The 20787-nt window shown below is 36.0% G+C and overlaps 1 protein-coding gene across 2 annotated transcripts; it reads left to right on the top strand.

Moving 5' to 3' along the window:
- The first annotated feature begins 3884 nt into the window (after positions 1-3884).
- LOC134665088 (endoplasmic reticulum resident protein 44) lies at positions 3885-18595 on the top strand. 2 transcript variants are annotated; one of them, XM_063521903.1, is made up of 8 exons: positions 3885-4060; positions 4142-4440; positions 7979-8054; positions 8672-8914; positions 9775-10017; positions 11912-12178; positions 12504-12702; positions 14311-18595. In XM_063521903.1, the coding sequence occupies exons 1-8, from the start codon at positions 4003-4005 to the stop codon at positions 14444-14446; spliced, it is 1521 nt and encodes a 506-aa protein (XP_063377973.1). In that variant the 5' UTR covers positions 3885-4002; the 3' UTR covers positions 14447-18595. The 2 variants fall into 2 exon arrangements, with proteins under 2 accessions (XP_063377973.1, XP_063377972.1); XM_063521902.1 differs by lacking the exons at positions 3885-4060; positions 4142-4440 and adding an exon at positions 7650-7830.
- The last annotated feature ends 2192 nt before the right edge of the window (positions 18596-20787 follow it).

Below are 20787 nucleotides of genomic sequence, written 5' to 3'. Positions count from 1 at the left end.
AAGGTGTGGTCAATCCTCCAAGGTCCAGATAATCTGTGGACTCTAATTAAATCAGGCTCACTTAAGCTCACGACACAACATAGCTTACGGTTCAATTCTGAAATAAGCTATGTTTAATATCACTCATGGTGTGAAAATAAAATTACAAGAGCACAAACAGCCTGCTCAAGGTGTACAAAGGGTTCCGTTTAGCGGCCCTATGAATATCTAAAAACCTTTGAAGTCTATGCCTGCTATGACAGACTCGAAATTAATATAAATTATATTTGCCTCGAGAGCACTAGTCTTTCAGTTAACATTTTTACGAGTACCTACCTATGTAGGTACACGACATAACCAAGGTTACCTATTTAATTATTATATCCCTGACTGGCATGGTATACGAAAATTGTCATGTGCTGCACAAGCATGTTGGAAATAAAAATATACAAAACTGACCAAACTGGGCGTTTATGAATGCTTTATTTTACACCCTTATGTCTGCCTTGTGAACCTTGAGGATTCGAATCACCTTGATCGTAAGTGCTCCTATGCACAGATTAAGTTTATTTTAAACTACCCATGCACTAATCTCAAGGGCACGTGCTTCTATGCACGGACCAAATATTGTTATCACTTAATTCACTTATCATTATTCGTCATAGTTTGATACTATACGTTTAACAAATGTACCCACCGTAGAATGTAATGTACCCAGTCATAAGGTTTTTAATAAACAGTGACTTAATGGTTTGCACGAACGATTCTAGTATAACTTCTGGGCGGTCACGTCTAGGGCATGACCCTCTAGTTCTCAATTTATACAAAATTATAGCATTGCGATACTGTTTGCTTTGCACAATGTGAAACAGCAGCAAGCCTTGCGAAAAGGCGAAGCTATTTTGAAAGGCGAGTACTTTTCAAAAATACATTGTAATATATATAAATATGTTTTTGTCGTGGAACAAGTACACCCAAACAAATGCAGTCATTTATTATAATATGTTAGCAAAACTCTGCAAAAGAGTTATATAGTCTGTCTGTACAGTGTAACTTGAAGGCATCAATGCACATGAATCTCTTGAAACATGGTGGATCAATTAATTTACACCCCGTCTGTGTCTTGCTCCTATTACCAAATCCACAAGTTAAGGACCTCAACCTATATATAGGTACCCTTCTTGCTCGAGACCTGTAAAAAATGTACACAATAATTTCATGCAGTCAAGTGTCGGAAAACTAGGTCCACACACTTAGCGATATCGTGAATATATATCCAAGAACTCTGTATATTGCCTCCCAGGACGCGGGATGTTATTAGACTAACCTATAGTAGGTAGTAGGCCAGAGATATAGTATACAAAAGTACACTGGCCCAAATTAAGTAATATTATATTTCAGAATATAAAATAATTTACAATCTTGCTATTATTGAAATATAAACAAGTAACAATTATCCTTAGTTCATAAGGAGGATAAGTATACCTAAATATCTAATAGATTCGACAAAGTGTTGATTCTAGCATTGGATAAAATAGCTCCCTCTTAAAGGGCCTCTGCGCTGTTGGCTTTGGGGCCACAGGCGCCCGGCAAATGGTAATAGGGAACCCCCTGGTTTCCCACAGCAAATAATGTAAAATCACGAAATAAGCACATAAATTTGTATTTCGGTTAAAAGCACCTATGCGATGAGCTAGGGTTTCGAATTAAGTATCTGATTCCTTATAATTTACACACTGAATAGAGAAAACTGAATATTCAAAATTAAGCAATGTCTATGAATAGTTTACAGAAAATTAGCCACTTTAGCGGTCAGAACCAATAAAGTTTTAAGGCTTATGTCTACCAGTAGGCACCAGATAAAGTAAACCACTAAGAAACTACTCTTACTACATATATACAAATTATTGAGTAAAATTAAGGTTATGATAGCTAAACATGAATTTAATTAGAATGACTCTGCAAATATTATTGATAAAGTTCTGTAGCAATTCTACACAAGAACACCACAAAGCGTCATAACTAGTGCCACAGCGCAGTGAACACATGAGTGTTGTGGCTTAAGCTCTCATAGTAACCTTCACACTTTTAAAGCAAGGTTTATTTATGTACACGGACTTGCGTTCTCGTTAGTAAAGCGTTTAAAAGGGTTAAATGCATTTTATAGCTATAACTATAACCTATAACCAAGTATATGGCTTACAGTCATTAAATAAATTTAGTGATTCCCTATGACATTTCAATAAGTACCTAATTTTATTAACTCTGTTTGTGGTGATAGTGATATAACGAATAATTAAAATATTCGTCTACTTAATCCCGAGGGATTCTGGAAATAAGAAATGTCCTGTCCTTGTTATATTCCTGCAACTGCTTACTTTACTATTATAGATAATTATTATCAAATTTGATAATAATTGCGACTTATAAATAAAAACTACTCTAGTACTTTATTATTTTTATCTTTTCATACTTGAATTACATTACTCCTTATAACAGATGTGTATGCTCCTTGAAGAGTAGACTGACTTATCACATCTTCTTTTACCTAGTTTTCACATACATTTAAGTAATTAAGTATAGCACCCTTGTGGTGACTCACTTATTATTTTTGATTTATAAGTACATTAAGTACGTATATAAAATGTTAAGTTAGTATCATAATATAATGGAATATCAAATTGTATGCTTTACTAAATACCTCTCTCCTCACAGGTGTTAAAATAAAGGGTGTACTGCATAATTAATTCAACACATTGGCTTGGCGTCTTCCCACCACCAGGCGATAACAAACACGTCTCAATATTATTATTAGGTTCCGAATAGCGGTACAGTTGTTTAATGACAGCGTTTTACACAAAAATAAAACGCTAATTAAATAACTTACCCTATTCGGAACCTAAAGTTTTAATCCTGCCTGGTGTAAATATGTATAATTTTGAGACAATGAGTTGGAAATTTGTTTTTGCGACAACCGCCAAAAAGCAAACTGCTGTGGTGGGAGTGTGGGAGAGAGAGGGACGTATATGCTAGAAAAGGACAATACGACCGACAACAGTGTTGCCACTCTCAATATTATTATTAGGTTCCGAATAGGGTAAGTTATTTAATTAGCGTTTTATTTTTGTGTAAAACGCTGTCATTTCTGTTTTCGCCAAGGCCCCTACCTTGATTGTTCTATTTGACGGCGCAGCAACTAGTATCATTTCTCTCTCCTCGCTCTTTTAAAATGCCATTTGTCAAAAAAGGACAACTATACTGTTGACAAGATGGACTTCAAATCCAAGTGGCCCCTTTTTAGGCGACCCGGGTTGTGCATGTGTGCGTAAAAACGTATATGTGTACTCTTTTAGGGATGTGAAAAGTCGATTTTAATCATGTTATATATCGATAAACGCTACACACCGGAACGAAATAGCGATTAATTGAAGCTTCAATATCTTCGTTAAACATAAACATAATTGAAATGCTAATGGATAATGAATATATTATAATGTAATAAAATAATTCAATTATTGAGGACCACCTATTTTAATAGGTATTTATGTATTTTAATTAAATATCTGAACTTTCCCTTGGTTCTCTCCTGGGGCGTGACTACAAAATTGTGATCTGATAAACACAATAAAGAAAAAGAGCGTTTTTGTTCATTTTAGGTATAGTTAAACCTTTGAAGTAAAATTAAAATTGCAAGAAATGTCGGTAGTTTATCGATATGACTTTATCGACATGGCTACAGCAAAGTGGGTCGCTTTGTTAATCGTACACTAAACAAAAAGTGGTCCCACTGACAGCTCGCTTGGAAGGCATCTGTATATATTCTTATATCTATGGTTTTCGCGGTAGCAAAGAACACTCACTTTGCTGCTATAACCAAATGTCAAATCAAAGTGTCAAACAACATAGCAATCGCAACGGCAGAGACGCTGTCTTGCGAGCTGTTTGATTTCAATTCGGGTGTGGCATAAATTATTGAAATAAAATATTGTTGTATCCGTGAGCTAGTGGTACAGCTTGATCGACATGATTTGGCATAATATATTTGCAGTTATTTCTTTGCTGGTTATTTCGGTTATCGTAGGTAAGGTGAATGATAAAACATCGTGTTTACAACACTGTCTTGATTAAAAGTTTGGTGACTTTTATCATTGTTTCTTTACAGTGTTCGGGCTGGAATGTTACGTTTGTGAAAACCAAGAAGATAACAATGAGAAATGCGTGAAAACCATAATGACTTGTCGAGATTATGAAGATGTATGTTTGACTAAGATAAAATGGGGCAGTCCGCCTTATTGGTCTCAAGGGGCGAAGAAGCAGTATTACATATCGAAGACTTGTTCGAGCAAGACCGAATGCGCGGCCACCAGGCAGCGGTACATGCCCACCTGCACCCATATCTGGTATCAGGATTGGGAATGCTCGGATTGTTGTCAAGGAGACAGGTGTAATTACTATATCATAGTGAGTGGCTACATTATACTCTTAGGGCGACTTGCATCATTCACTAACCAGGGGTTAACCGGTTAAACCTGGAGTTGCCAAGGTTACCAGTACAATTTTACACTGGGCTAACAGTTTAACTCCTTAACCCCGGGTTAGTGGAATGGTGCAAGTGAGCCTTAGTTACCTATGTTTTCATTTGTCATGCTGTGTGCTTGTATAAAGCATATGCTAAGTTGGTAATGTGGGATAAAGGCCAGGAGCACAGACCCTGATCCTAACACAGCTATACTCAACCTTTTTCTTCGCTTCACCTTCTAAGGCAAGATGAAATTTGGATGACAAAATTTGTCTTTTTGTCTATACTAGGATCACCTGGCAGGCCACCTAAAAAAACATGCAGGCCTCAGTTTGACTATCACTGCCTTATTACATTAATATATAACAAAATTATTCTATGACAATTATTTACTGTACAAGTACTGAGTAATGGTTATTTGAATATGCAAAGACATCACTACACCTTATAAAACAAAGTCCCCCACTGCGTCTGTCTGTTTGTGTGTTTGTATGTTGGTTCGCGCTAAACTAAAAAACCCCTGAATGGATTTTCATGCGGTTCTCAATATCGATAGAGTGATTCTTGAGGAAGGTTAAGGTGTATAGTATAATTTGTTAATCCGTGCGAAGCCAGGCAGGTCGGTAGTATTCTAATAAGAATCATATTGAAATTGTGATTAAATTACTTTTTTTTTCGTATTACAGAGTGGAAGTGATGCAGTGAAGCCTATGCATGCGGTACTTCTTGGAGCTATTGTTGTAGCCAAACAGTTAATATTTAGTTAAATGTTATAATTAATTGTAAACTTAAAACATTATAATTTCCGTCCATTTACCATAGTTTTAAGAAAGTCTGATATTATTTTCCAATTATTTTACAGAGTTTTTGCATGTAGTTTTTAAACTTGATAGGAAATCTGCATTACATTCCAAGGGGTATTTTATGATAAAATTTCATACACTGCTATTTTATTTGTAATTTTTTTTATATAATGCAATGAATATCATTGAAAAATATAGTGCAGATCAAACTATTTAAAATGGTTGAATGTAATCTTTACTTTTAGTACGTATAGGTATTATATGATACAATTTATGTTGTAGTTTAACAATAAGGTAGGCAATTATCATTTTCTTATCAGTGTGTTGGCCACTATAAATTCATATCATAACCCAACAGAAGTGCCAGAGAGAAATATGTTTTTAAATGTGAAAACCACTTATAATAAATCATCCATTATATGAAATCAAATAAGCACATACCAATTCTTTATATTATAAGTAACAATATTCTAAAAACTGTGTGCCTTAAAACTTTCTTAGTTATTAAGTATTTTAAATGACCACAAAATAGTCAGAAAGTCGTTCTTTTAAATAGAATCTACACATATGCATTAGAATTTATATTTGGCCAAATTTGGCAATGTCGCCTTATTAATTACATACCTACTATATTTAAGTATTATTCTTTAAATATGCTGGGAGTGTTACTATTACTAATGTTACTGATAATATTTTACTTCCGTCCACTTAGGAATTTTATACATGTAGTGATGTTAGTAGTTTTTATTTAAAAAAAAAGAATCTTTTATTGAGACAATGCATATTGATTATATCATAGTTTCATGTTAGGATGCAATATTTGTTCGTCTGCATTCAGGTTGAATAGGGATGTACTATTAATTTGATTAAGATTCCATGTTAACTGTATTACAACAAATAAAATATTGATTGATTGATAGGTTTAGGGTTTCCATATTTAAGCCTTTTCCAGGCATAGTATGATTTATCAACCACATACGCGCTAATGGAATTTGAACTTTATGATTCGGATTTAAGGTTCAAATTATATTGTAATTTCCGGAAATGTGACTTGTCTTCAAATAAATGATCAAAGTTGGATTAACTTGAATTGAATATATTTGGATTTTTTGGGAAAACGAGATTGCTGCAAGCCGGAAAAGGGTTAACTCACTATTTTCGGGTGAATATGCATCTATTATGATTATGAGCATTTATGAGTAAGAATGTAATGTAAGGACTGTGAAATGAAATCTCAAAAGCATTTACATACAATACTATTTTAATTTGAATTTGAATACTTTTAATGTCCAGCGAAAACTAATTTCATGTCTTAGTTATGAAGGGGAGGAAATTGAAAGCTGATCTATATTTTTCACCATACATATTATTTTATTTATATATGTAGGTATTATATCCTCCCCTTTCCTGCAGTCATACGTATTCCTGTAAGTATTTGTCCGCTCGCTTTACTTTAAATTTTCATACGGTCAGACGAGTAACTGGAAGAGATTCCTTGAAGAGACGAGGTCAACATTGTAATGCGCATAGATTTATGGTAATACGTATTAGTGTTATGTATGTACCATTTAGGTGTTTATTTTTGTGTGTACATTCATGTGTTCATGGATGTATTAGTATGAAACAAAAACAATACACTTTTTACCATTTATTCTGGTTTATTTTTATTGGTATTTTTTTTTAAATAAGCCTACATTTTGATTTTCCTCGGCACGTTTTTTCGCATAAGTGCATGGTCATGATATATATAGTTCGTTTTTTTAGCATTAGAAATAAGGTAAATAATCTTTTGTGTCTTTTTAATTGAAAAACACATTTTTAAAATAAGTTACGGCAAATATGTAACAATTATGAATCTAATACGATCATTTATATTCTTCTGCTTTCATAAGAAGGTTTTGGACTTTTTAAAAAGCGTTTTTCAATTAAAAGAGGTATCATGATCGCTTACCTTCTTGCAAGTTCTTTCTAATCCTAAAAAAACGAACTATAGTTGGTCAAGCAAATTTTGTCAGTAGAACAAGGCGGCAAATTTAAAAAATGCTGCGAAGGGTTATCGTCCCATTAGAAAATTTGAATTTCGCGCCTTTTTCTACTGACAAGATGCGCTTGACCAACTTAAATAAAAGGTCTTTGGTACTAGAGTTAAGCTACGAAGTCTGCAGCTTAAAAAAATACTTGCACTGCGTGGGCTATCAAATCCGCTGCAGACTTTTCTTGGTCTAACTCTACCCAACTCTACCACATTACTCCGTCCTATTGGTCCTAACCGCTTCTAAACCGCTGGATGCCATATCCCATTCTTGTCGTGTGAACGACTTTTATCGAACCATAGACAAGACAGACGAGATATATGACGTTTCGTTCAGGCTGCCAACAAACCGGGGCGCTGAGCTGACGGTAATCGGCACAGAATATTATTCTGGAAATAGTGGAAATTGAAAACTTACCTCAAAAAATAGTTCTAAAATGAGTAGACGTGGTTGTAATTTATTTAGTTACAAATTTCTAGCATGCATTCTAGTTTTGGTAAGTTATAAAATTCTTAAAGAAAATCATGGCATTACAATGTACATTTCTGCCATTTCGTCGGACTGGCCACGGTTTAATTGTTGATTTTATGGTTTTGATTCGTTAACTAATTGATATATGATCATTGAACATTGTTACGTTTTAGATTTGCCACTGTTTTTACAACCCGACCGATAGCGGTGCCGTACAGATTACGCAAAGTAACTTGGACATGGTATTGGGTGAGTATTGTTTCTTTATTTTTACGCATACCATGATACCGTGTCTACTCAAATATTATTTGCGTAAACAAATCAAATTGACAATTCCCGTCATAATTTGTTTACTGATGAGGTTAGTATAGTGACCAATTTAGTATAAAATAAAATGAAAATAAAAATAAAAATCATTTATTGCAGATCAAAGATCCATATAATGTTAGTAACAATTTTGACTTAATAACTAAGTTAGTAGGTACAGAAAATATACAAAACATGACAAAATGGCCCGCGATTGGTCGCAGCCTCATCCTATTTGGCCCTACCGTTGGCCACTTCGACCCAGTATTTAGTTATAGGGCAGTCAAGGCTCTCCGACAATACTTTGAGGAGGTCGTTGCCGCTGCCACACACTCGAACAATTATAAGTTCTAATTCATATTTAAAAGGGCCTGTCTAAATACCTAACACATACAGTCATACAGTGTAAACTCTGTTAATGATCTAAATTCTGGAGAAATGTTCTGTTCTGAATTATAAATTTAGATTTCCCTTCAGTAGCTGAGACAATAGGATACAAAAAATGTTTATAACATTCATCTTTCCATCCAAATTCCTTTAAGATTATTTGTTTGTTTTAGCTTCCAATGAGGTGGTATTTATCAATTTCTACGCCGAATGGTGTAGATTCAGCAACATGCTGATGCCTATATTTGATGATGCCGCCGACGAAGTGACCAAAGCCGGATATGACCCTGGCAAGGTGGTCATGGGGAAGGTGGACTGTGACAAGGAAGGAGCGGTGGCAACCAGGTTCCATATCACAAAGTATCCCACATTGAAGCTTTTCCGTAATGGGTTGCCTGCAAAAAAAGAATACAGAGGTATGTGTTTTGTTTAGACACTTGAAAACTTCGACAGGTTCTTTGTGAAGTGTTTACAAAGACATGTACTACAAATACACTTATTTGTAAATCACTTGAAGTACTTGAACGAGCCTCAACATTTGCATCCCACACCATTTTATTTTACAACTGTCCAGGATTATTTCTTAAATTCTATTTTATACAAGTAGCTATTTTCAGACCCACTGAAAGAAGTGGTTGTACTGTTAATATACCAAATGGGTATAGATGTACTTATTCGTTGGAAGTGCTAGCACTGAATAACTAATAGTACTACTGTACCATACCGTACCGTGGTGCTAGTTGTATTTGAGGCAGCTAATATAAACAGTAACATATAATTTATGACTTTATTTTAATACCTTATTTGTAATTGTTGTTTAATACACATATACTTTATTATTTTTATGCATAAATTACTGATAAGGATAACACACTACATTACATAATTACGAGCAGAAATATTATTCTTATAATCTTTAAGTGGTCAGTGTTTTCTTGGTTCTGTGTGAGTGGTTAATAATTGCGACCACAGTTCTACCTGTGGCCTTAAAATTAGTTTGTTGGTTTAGTTGTGAAAAGGTAACAGGTAACAGGAAGATTTAAATATTTTATAAAATGAATTTTATCATTAACACTCTTTTCCTCCTACAAATTATATTGTAGTTTCTATTTCTAAACCAATATTTTGAAAGTGTTCACTTTACGTAACAAATAAATATATTTAGTCTATTTTAAACAAATCTAATTCTAAATTAAAGGGACAAATGAGGCAAAACAATCTAAGTGAGGTTTATATGGTATTTATAATTAACCACATTATTCTATATATGTCTTAGGTCAGCGATCAGTAGAAGCATTCTCAGACTTTATCAAAAAACAGCTGACCGATCCTGTCATCACGTTCAGTTCTCTCAAAGAGCTCCATGACCTAAGCGAGGACAAGAGACATATCATTGGCTACATGGATCGCAGGGACCAGCAGGAATACCAGTTGCTCAGGAAGGTGGCTGCTAGTCTCAAAGATGAGTGCATTTTCCATGCTGGCTTTGGGGAAGCGTCGCAACAAATGCATCCAGCAGGTAATATTTAAAGACAGTCAAGTCAATGCTTAGGTTTTCACATTGGATACGGACCCGCCTCCCGTGTGCGAGCGGGACATAGCTATACGTGCTAGGCGCTATCTCGCTCACACACCGAGCACACACAGCGACGTGCGGATCCGCATCAGTGAGATAACTGAGTAATAAAATCAACTGAAACTTTTATTTCAGGCCCGGTTTGGCATAGGGGAGACCGAGGAGAGTTGAGTTTTAATATTCTCTATCAATAAAAAAATTTTAAAATCGTATTTTATCGTAACAATTATTATACACTATTAATTTGTTACGTGGGATGAGACTTCAGAAACATTAATTAAATAAGTAACTCGGGCACAGATTATGTGTTTACTTTTATTTTTTCACATTTTTTCTGGGTTTTTTTCCTTTATTTTTAGCTTTTTTTGTTTTTATTAAGGACCTCTATCTGATTTTCTTTTAGTACTCAGTAGACACGCTGAAATAAAATATTTAGAAAAGACAAAATTAAACTTCATCTTATATCAATTCAGCCATACGAAATAGGACCGAGGAGAGTTTCTTTTTTTTAAATTTATTTAATCCAAACAAAAAATACAGTGTAATTATTGCACTTATCTGCCAAACTGCAGAACAGTTTGTTGGAAGTGCGAGAAGTTGAAACAATCTATTTCAAATCCTCTCATTACTCTCAGTAGCAAAACACTCCCCATATATTATATCATTGCATCCCCAACGTATACAACAAGCAATGACTTGCATCGTTAATTGTTAATTATCTTTCGCAACATACATAATACAAGCCAAAACACTTCCACATTATAAAGTTATTGGTAACTGAATAAAACGATTAAACTTTCAACTCATCTGTTACAAAACCCCGCGGTCTCCCCTAATACTAATACAACACACATAGACTTATTGCATCCATGTTTGCCTGGATATTTGTGTCTCTAATCTTTCTTTATGCTGCAAATTCACTTTGTGTGTAAACATTATCGTTGGATTTCTTTTCTTAATATGAATAATAATACACTATGCAAACATAAACCAGGAAATGAATTGCCGTTATTAAAAGTATGTATGTATCGTGAATGAAAATTGCGCAGCCATACAACCTAACACGAACCACAAAGTGAATTCTCGGCTTTAAATTAACATTGCCCCAGCTTGTAGTACCGATGCCAATAAAATTTTATCGGTTCTTACGCACGTTCTCTTGTTTTATTCAAAACAAAGGATTAATTTATTACGTAATTACCTTATCTCATTCTAACTAGTACATTTTATTCTTTGTCTCTAACAATGAAATGAATAACGAAGACATTGTAATATGGAGCGACACATTCTTATATTCTTGGCAACAAGGAAGTTACAAATTTGAGCAATACATTCATTTCTACTTTCATAAACAATAATTTCGCATCGTCATCATTATCCATTTTTAAATTCCTATGCTAAAAGTGTCAAGTGACTGCAATCGCTGCAATCTAATCAACTATGTATATCATCGAGTCGAGCCACTCACAGATCAAAACTTGCGTAGACAATTGCAATTTAAAGGACCCCGCAGCAAGTATAGGGAAAAAGCGGTTTCAGTTAAATCTCACGAAAATTTTAGTATGATGTCAATTTGGCTCTCCTGATTATTCTTTTTGTCCAGATTAAAATTCCATATACAAATATACAATGCAATAGAACTTTTTCTTTTCTAAATTTTATATAAAGGAAAAATGGAATAATTTACGCTTCCGGCAGGACTTGAATCCGCATCCTCCGCAATCTGTGCGTTAGATCTAACCAATCGAGCTACGGAAGCCTACCAGAATCTGGCGAATCTTTCCATTCATTCCCTTATTTTTTTTTTCTTTTCTGTTAAATAATATTTATATTTCAGGCCAGCCAATTGTCGTATTTAGAACGGACCGAAAAGTGTCCGAAGAGCCAGATGAGACCTACAAGGGTTCCCTCACAAACTTCGACGAGCTCTACACATGGGTGCAAGAGAAGTGTATACCCCTAGTGCGGGAGATCACCTTCGAAAATGCAGAGGAATTAACGGAGGAGGGATTGCCATTCCTCATCTTGTTCCACCATCCTACTGACACGGAGAGTGTGAAGAGATATAAGGAGATTATTAAGAGAGATTTGGCCCCTGAAAAACGTAAGTAAACTCTTATCATTTCAGTGTTGTGAAAAAAAAATACGTGGACGCAAATGTAACAGCGAAGTATATGATGCTGTTCGGCCGTGTATATATAAGGTTTTATGCTATATTTCGTACTTCTGTACTTATACAATTAGTACAGCACCTGGATTAAATTCACCAATTTGATTCAGATCTTGCTGTCAAGTAAAAGTAGAAGTCGGTTTAGTGGTAACTACTGGGATTATTTTGGTAGGTGGGTGGGAAAAAAAATCCCAGTAGTTACCACTGGTAACAACTTGATGGTAACTAGTGGGAATAACCCAATAAAATCAATTTCCAGAGAACATCAACTTCCTAACGGCGGACGGCGTGCGGTTCGAGCACCCGCTGCACCACCTCGGCAAGTCCGTGTCCGACCTGCCGCTGATCGCCATCGACTCGTTCCGGCACATGTACCTGTTCCCCAACTACAGCGACATGGAGAAGCCCGGGAAGCTGTTCCACTTCTTGCAAGACTTGTACTCGGGGAAACTACATAGGTAGGTGTTCATTATTATTGATCGAGTGAGCGCGTAGTGCGAGCAAAGCGTCTCCGTTTTAGCTGCACCAAAAGTTCTTCCGGCACACTTTGGTACATGTTCCTCAACTACAGCGACATGGAGAAGCCCGGGAAGCTGTTCCACTTCTTGCAAGATTTGTACTCGGGGAAACTACATAGGTAGGTGTTTATTATTATTGATCGAGTGGGCGCGTAGTGCGAGCAAAGCGTCTCCGTTTTAGCTGCAGCAAAGGTTCTTCCGGCACATGTACCTGTTCTCCAACTACAGCGACATGGAGAAGCCCGGGAAGCTGTTCCAGTTCTTGCAAGATTTGTACTCGGGGAAACTACATAGGTAGGTGCTCATTACAATTGATCGAGTGAGCTCGTAGTGCGAGCAAAGCGTCTCCGTTTTAGCTGCAGAAAAAGTTCTTCCGGCACATGTACCTATTCCCCAACTATACAGCGACATGGAGAAGCCTGGGAAGCTGTTCCACTTCTTGCAAGACTTGTACTCGCGGAAACTACATAGGTAGGTGCTCATTACGTGGACCATACTGAAAGTTTCTGGATTCTGATATACGACGACTTATTTTTTCTAAGTCAGTCCAGGAATTTTCAGTATTATTGATGGAGTGAGCGCGTAGTGCAATCAAAGCGTCTGCGTTTTAGCTGCAGCAAAAGTTCTTAGGCACAAGTATTTCTGTGCGGCGGCTGTTCTCTACAGGTCGCATTTCTCAACAAATTCTTGTCAAAAGGTAGCTTAATATAAGAGGAATTATGTTCACTGCAGGGTAAACAATTTCTCCAAGCTTCTTGAACTCAATGGTTAACTGATTCATTTCATTGCTTGTCACATAATTCCTCTTGTGAAAAACCTGTAGGTACACAGGCTTCTACCAATTTTATTGCGTATCTAAAGAATGAGCTGTATTATCAATAAGAGACCATAATATGGTGATAATTTATATTACGAGTATTACGACGTAATTATTCGTATTAGTTTATTCTGCTCTGCACTACTTTATGAGTAGTAAATTACTTTGTTGACATATTATATAACCTGCAGCAATTTTACGCTCGAGCTATTTAGTACAATAATGTCAACCGTGGAATCCGCGCGTCAATACCGAATTAAGCGTGACTGTAAAATACCGCGAATTTATACCTTAAATCATTTGACTCTAGGTTTCATTTCCAATGCACATCATTGTATTCTTTGACTCCGACTATTCATAGGTTAGCTACTGTAGATAAAATTTACTTTTAATAACAAACCTTTTATTTTCAAAAAAATTTACATACCTGTTAATTATTACTACTGTTTTTTCCCACCCTACTTGAATATTTTAACGATAATAATATTTGGTAACCGATTGCCGTGAGTAGAAAAACATGGCAAATTTAAAAAATGTAGGCGCGAAGGGCTGTCCTCCCATAGAAAATTTGAATTTCGCACGTTTTTCTACTGACAAAGTGGGTTTGCCAAAGTATACTTACGTATCAGAAACTTAAATCTTAGGCACTCAAACTATAACGATATTTACGATGGAGTAGGACAAACCAAATAAAAACATAGAAATAACGCAATAATCTTATTAAATTCCAGGGAATTCCACTACGGCCCGGATCCGAACCAAATAGCAGATAGCAACGACGTCAAAGTGACAACGCCACCCGAATCCACTTTCAAGAAGCTAGCTCCCTCCAAAAACAGATACACTTTGCTGCGAGACGAGTTATAAGGTTACTGTGACCCTTATCATTTAGTTTAAGCATAGAGAAATGTAGTAAGAATAGAGTGCTCACTCCATACATAAGTTTTGGTACCAAAACGACTATTTTCGCAGTCGACATCTAGATGTAGACTCGATGCCAGCATCGAGTAGCGGAATTCTCAGTACCGCTACTTGATACTAGAATTCTCTAGTGTCGCGACTCACGAAAATTGTATTAAACAACAATTTACAACTAATATTAGAAGTACGAGTTGAAAATAGAGTTCTGGTTAGCCCGGTTATGATATTACCTGAAAATTGTTTAATATTAGACTTTTCGGTCGTTACAACATCTATTGTCAAGTAGCAGTACTGATGATTTCGCTACTCGATGCTAGATGTCGACTATGACAATAATACATAGTCGTTTTGATACAAAAACTGATGTATGGATGGAGTGAGCACTCCTATGTATTTTTTTCTCTATGGTTTAAGTTCGGAGCCATCCAACTTCACCTTTCCGTTTAAATTAATTCCTTTCTGCATTTCCCTTCGATATTTATTTTAATTAAAAGCCTTTCCTTGAACAAAATAATGTATTCATTGCATTAGATAATGCAAGAATTACCATTAAATTAAAGTCGTCTGCTTAAAACGTAAACTGGCGGAACTGGTTTTGTATTCGAGTCCCAAAATGAACATGCATTTATTTAGTTGAATTTGTTGACGAATAAGAATGTTATTTAAGAGTTCTCATAAGAAATCAGCGCTAAACTTTAATGGACTTACGAGTATATTGAGAATCAGACCTTTCAAGGCATGAGGGTTAAACAAATTTTGCCACCGAGTGAAACAACATTTTTCACCACAACAACACAAGGAAAATACTAACTGTAAAATATCAGATATAATCAAAGCAAATCGATTCAAAATGAATGTTTATCATTCAAAATCATCATTTAAAACTCAGTTCTACCAGCCATCATGAGGAAACAACTCAAATTCTGCATATGATTACATTGCCCCACATGTGGATAAAGTGCAAGTGTGGTGAAAAATGAATTATTAGATTTTTCTTGTACTATATTTAAAGACAATTTTGATTTATTGTCTATACGAATATGTCTTGTCAGGTCATACGAGTATTGTCCCATAAAAATAAATGAAGTAAATTTATATATTACGATGTACGGGTTTACGTTTTATGCGAATGAAGAAAAGCTCATCAGTTTTATAACTGTAACATGATTGTACTTTTGCTTCAATACTAGCCGACACTTATGAAAATATTATTAATTTATTATAGTACATATATATTGTATAGGTTCAAGAACCGAATCGAATTTCTATTGGTAGTTTCATATAAGTAATTTTTAATCGAGCTTCAGATTTTTTTCGCGTATCGTATCGCGGTGGCATCCTCTTTTATGTTTTCTTAGCTGCCTGCTAATACATGCCTTTTCCATCCTATGTTTTGCATTGTAACGTAACAAATGTTACACTAGATTTTGGTTTACACCGTACAAATCAATGTAATATACATTAATGTAAACAAAGTTGTCGCAAAGTATATTTGATTTGTATATCTTGTATATTTACTACTTGTATTATGTATTGATAAGAAATCTTGTGATCTAACTACCACTATTGTTGCGATTTATATCCGTATGTATCTCCTTTTCGTTATTTATAATTATTGTTACGCAAGTTGAAATGGAACAGTCAGCAGCAGAAGTTGCTAAGCGGGTGAGGTGTTCAAAATTACCTTGACACGCTCTTATCTTAAGAATAAAGTCGCGTCAAGATCATTTTGAACACCTCGCCCGCGTAGCAACTTCTGCTGCTGACTCAACCTGAAAGCGAGTGAGTGTGCATAAGAGTTGACATCCAAATGCAATACGATTTATTCTGGCAAGTATGTGAGAAAAGCCACATTTAGATGGTTCAAGAAATTGCAGGCAATATTCGATACATTGCTAGGAAGCGCTGGTGGCCTAGCGGTAAGAGCGTGCGACTTGCAATCCGGAGGTCGCGGGTTCAAACCCCGGCTCGTACCAATGAGTTTTTCGGAACATATGTAAGTACGAAATATCATTTGATATAATTACTAGTCGCTTTTCGGTGAAGGAAAACATAGTGAGGAAACCGGACTAATCCCAATAAGACCTAGTTTCCCCTCTGGGTTGGACGGTCAGATGGTAGTCGCTTTCGTAAAAACTAGTACCTACGTCAAATCATGGGATTAGTTGTCAAGCGGACCCCAGGCATGTGAACCGTGGCAAAATTCCGGGATAACGCGAGGAAGAAGAAGATTCGATACATTGCTGACTACAGAGTACCATCGCCCACACTGTTCTGTCCATCGGTGGACCTTATGCCTTTTGTAATAAGGTCCACCGATCCGATGGACAGTTAAAGAGTGTTGGTGTTTATATAACGAATTCACTTGATCGCCCAAATACTGCAATGTAACGAAAATCGCATGCAAGTTCTTGGACGGTCTAATGGGGCTTGAGAGAGAGACGAATGCATTATGTCTGTGAAAAACGCTATCGCCCTACCAGTACTATCTTGAACATAATTAACTTTCTATTCGTAAACCTTGCAATGTCAAGGTCTAACCAAAGAGAATTTGAAATAGAAGAATATTGGCAAAGTAAATTATGTAGTCTGTACATTTACTGCCATCTTTCGACGCAAATCATTAAAACTTGTAGAACGCCAGTCAAATGACTTTGATCCTTATTCCTTCATTGATACGTGTTAAATATGTTAAATGTTAAAAAGTATCGCCATCTACTCGAGAGTAGGCCAAAGGTATGGCGCCATCGCTCGAAAAGATTGCACGTTCTAAAGTGTTAATCATTTGTGTCGAAAGATGGCAGTAACTGTGTTGACTACTTGACTACATAATTTACTTTGACAATATTCCTCTAGTCTAAATTCTCATTTGTCTAAAGTTCTACCAATGATTAGTTAAGTGGGTTACCGGGAGTACGGAAGGCATATAATGGTCACATTGGTCACCACATTGGTGTTCCTAATAAGGTAATTAGATTTAGGTATCTTATTAGAATAATTAACCAATTTAATTCTTGGAACGACACGCCTATTTTATACAACGGGTCATCGTAAACCTTATCTTGTATGGACGACGGTTGATATTAATTTAACTGTAACCGTGATTGGCGGTCAAAGGGTTGAGAAGCCTTATTGAGAAAACCAAAAGTTTCATCTTGCGCTTGAATGCGACCATAATAGCCTTTAGTAACCGGCATGTTGAAATCTGCTGTCTAATAGTGATACTTTCTATATAGGGTAATCAAATTAGATTCCCAGCAAGCTGGAAATCGTCTTGATACATTTTGGAAAAAAAATTGCTCTTTTTCAGTTTTTTGCTTGTAGTTCAAAAACGGTACGTCCGACGGAAAATTTGCTCTAATCATGATAAAAATTTACATCTGAGGATTCGAAGAGGCCGCCACTTTGAATTTCTTCCGTTGTAAAATCGTGTTAAAATCCGATTTTATTTTACCAGTGTCTGGTTTAAATGATTTTGAAGGTGGGTTCCTTCTACATCGAGTGGTTTTGTCAATCCGAGGTAAAGTATATCTCCCAAGGCTCGCAAAATGTATCTACATCTCTTGATATAGAGCAAACTCAGATTATACGCATTTAGGACCAATTGAAGATATTAAAATGATTACCAGCTTGATGGGAATTAATTCCTCAACACGCTTTTTTGGATCTATTTTTATTGGCCTAATATGTTGCGTATCATTCTTATTCCAGAGATAAACTGTTACACAGGCAGTCAATAGACTGTGGAACGCACTTTTGTATGGTTTTCCAGTCTGTATTATTGATAAAAAATTAGTTATTTGTTGTTAGAAGTGGGCTAAGAAAAAAATGTGCTGAATTGTCACACGGCCGTACAGCGACATCTATTTAAACTGTCATTCTTAGACTTTACAGTTACATCTTCTAATATAACTTTTAGTTGATAGTACCCGTTTACACTTTGATTCTTCACTTGGATCATTATGCTATTCGCAAACAAGAGTGCTACATTCCTCGAGGTAAAGGAAAGAGTTGTCACTATTATGTGAAATGTTTGTACAAATTGTATGTCATGTGTCGCGTGTTATGGTGTAATAAAATTTCTAAAACTTAAAAGGCATATTATTTGGTTACCGTTTTGAACAAAGCGAGAGTTCACGTCAACTAAGCGATGCGGAAATCTTACAAAGTTAACCTTGGCTGAAAAGTAAGAAAGAAGGAACGTCGTTGAGGTACAGTAGATTGTTAACCAAGGAATGAAAAACATCCATTTCTGACGAGATATTTTGGTGCCTGTTCGATGGCGGTGGCGAGAGAGGGCGCTAATGGTAGTTAAACACTACTTTTCATTACGAATACAAAAGTCTCCGAGCATTTAGTAGCTGGAGACGCCTTGGCTGTCATTTTCTGTACAAAAAGTCTGCCGATTTTTGCGGGGGAGGGGCACGTCAAATGTATGGTTATTTCTACATGATTTGTAACTTCTAGTAGGTACTTAATAGTACCTAGGTAGGTATAATGAGTGGTTTCTACGTAGGTAGTTTACTTCCCACTGGATACTTTTTACTTCCCTTAATCGACCACAATATCGAGTTCACGAAGTCGAATTCAAAACTCTTAGACAGCGCGCGATCTCCCATCCGATTTAAGTTACATTGCGGATTGTCGGTTACGTCCAATTCAACCGACCGATCGAAAACCGCAATGTTATGAAACTCGTATCCGAGTTCTCGCATCGCCTAAATCAGCCAATTATTGCCGACCCTAATTTATCCATCCGCTCTTGATTTTTCAAATAGGTACGCACAGCTTATAAAAGTTTCGGACAACTACAAAAACTGACCTTTCCAAAAAAACGGCAAGTGCTTAATGAGCGACGGCGTCAAATGTGTCATTAACCGTCGTCATATCTGTCCGGGCTTGTTTTGTAAAACAAACGGGCCCGTTTTTACATATGTAGGGCAATTTCGGCTGTCACTGCAAAGCGTTCCAAGCGATTGAAGGCACCGCGGCCCGGCAGGGCGCCCGATCCGCAGAATTTTACCTTTCAAGTTTTTATGACTGCGTTGATCTTGACTTACTATGTTTAGATTGAGTAGTGGAGATTCATGTTTATAGTTTTGTATTGTGCCCATAAATGACATTCGTTGTCTGCTTATCGAACCATTTAACTTTGGCATTTATTCCGCTTTCAGTTGTTTGCTTTTGGTCAAGATCCTTGGAAAGTTTTATAGAGCGATACAAACTAAGTACTTAACAGCAACACTTTTAAGAGAATAGTAAACGACCGCGTGTGCATACAATCTTAGTCCCTAGTTTCCTCTCTAGGTATTAACATTGTTGTTTAAACACTTTAAACACGAGGGTTTAAAGCTAACTTGATGTCCGAGCAAACGAAAGATTTCAAAATTGAACCACGAGCGTAGCGAGTTTTTTGAAGTCGGTTAAAAATATTGGTTTCAACGCTCAGTTGTGGACAAGAAACAATCATTCATGAGTAATTTAAGTACCATAATTATTAGTGCCATAAAAAAACTACATGCTTAGATAGAAGTTTTTACCCACACCAATGCACCCAACCTTTGACAAACCGAAATCAAGGCACTTCAAAAAAGTTTCATTTTTTCACAAAAATGACAAGGGATTCGTGCGAACCTGCGGCTCATTGTGCGACAGGTACTCGCGTGATCTTGTTACATTTATGACGGTTACTTTAGATGCAATCGTATCTTTTTCAACTGTGAGATTCAATTAGTAACTTTGTTGCGAAATATTAAGGTTCAGTTTGATAAGTCAGGCTTCGTCGATATAGGAGGTTGGAAAAATATTCGATTTGAACATTTCGACAAAGCCAACGCCCGCTGTTCACTCCTTTACGGTTCCTTGCAAAACCGAGCGAAGTTCCGATCAGATAACATCGGATCCGCCTCGATACAATACCGATATTAAATTTATTCACGATTAAACTCGAATTTTGGGTTTTTGTGCTCTTTGTGATGGATTTGAGATCATATTTCCTTAATGCAACAAGTTTAGTTGAATGTCTCCACTTTTTCACATTGCTACAAAAGATAGACATAGAGTTCGTTTTTTACCAAAATTCCTTTAGAGGGGTATACTTTACTCTACTTTTACTACCTACTGTCATATAACTACCTAATTCGTAACATAGAGTCGTAATGCCCACATAAATATTAAAATCGATAAAACTTTAAGGAATACTACCTTTCCCTACCTTAGTTTTTCATTTTTATAATATTGACACTGTTGTTTCTTTATTTAATATATACTTTTTATGTATGTCTATG

Source organism: Cydia fagiglandana, chromosome 6 (assembly GCF_963556715.1).
Source record: "Cydia fagiglandana chromosome 6, ilCydFagi1.1, whole genome shotgun sequence".
In the NCBI taxonomy this organism is placed as follows: Eukaryota; Metazoa; Arthropoda; class Insecta; order Lepidoptera; family Tortricidae; genus Cydia; species Cydia fagiglandana.
Note: the sequence above shows the minus strand (reverse complement) of the source record. Positions and strands in the feature narration are given on the sequence as shown.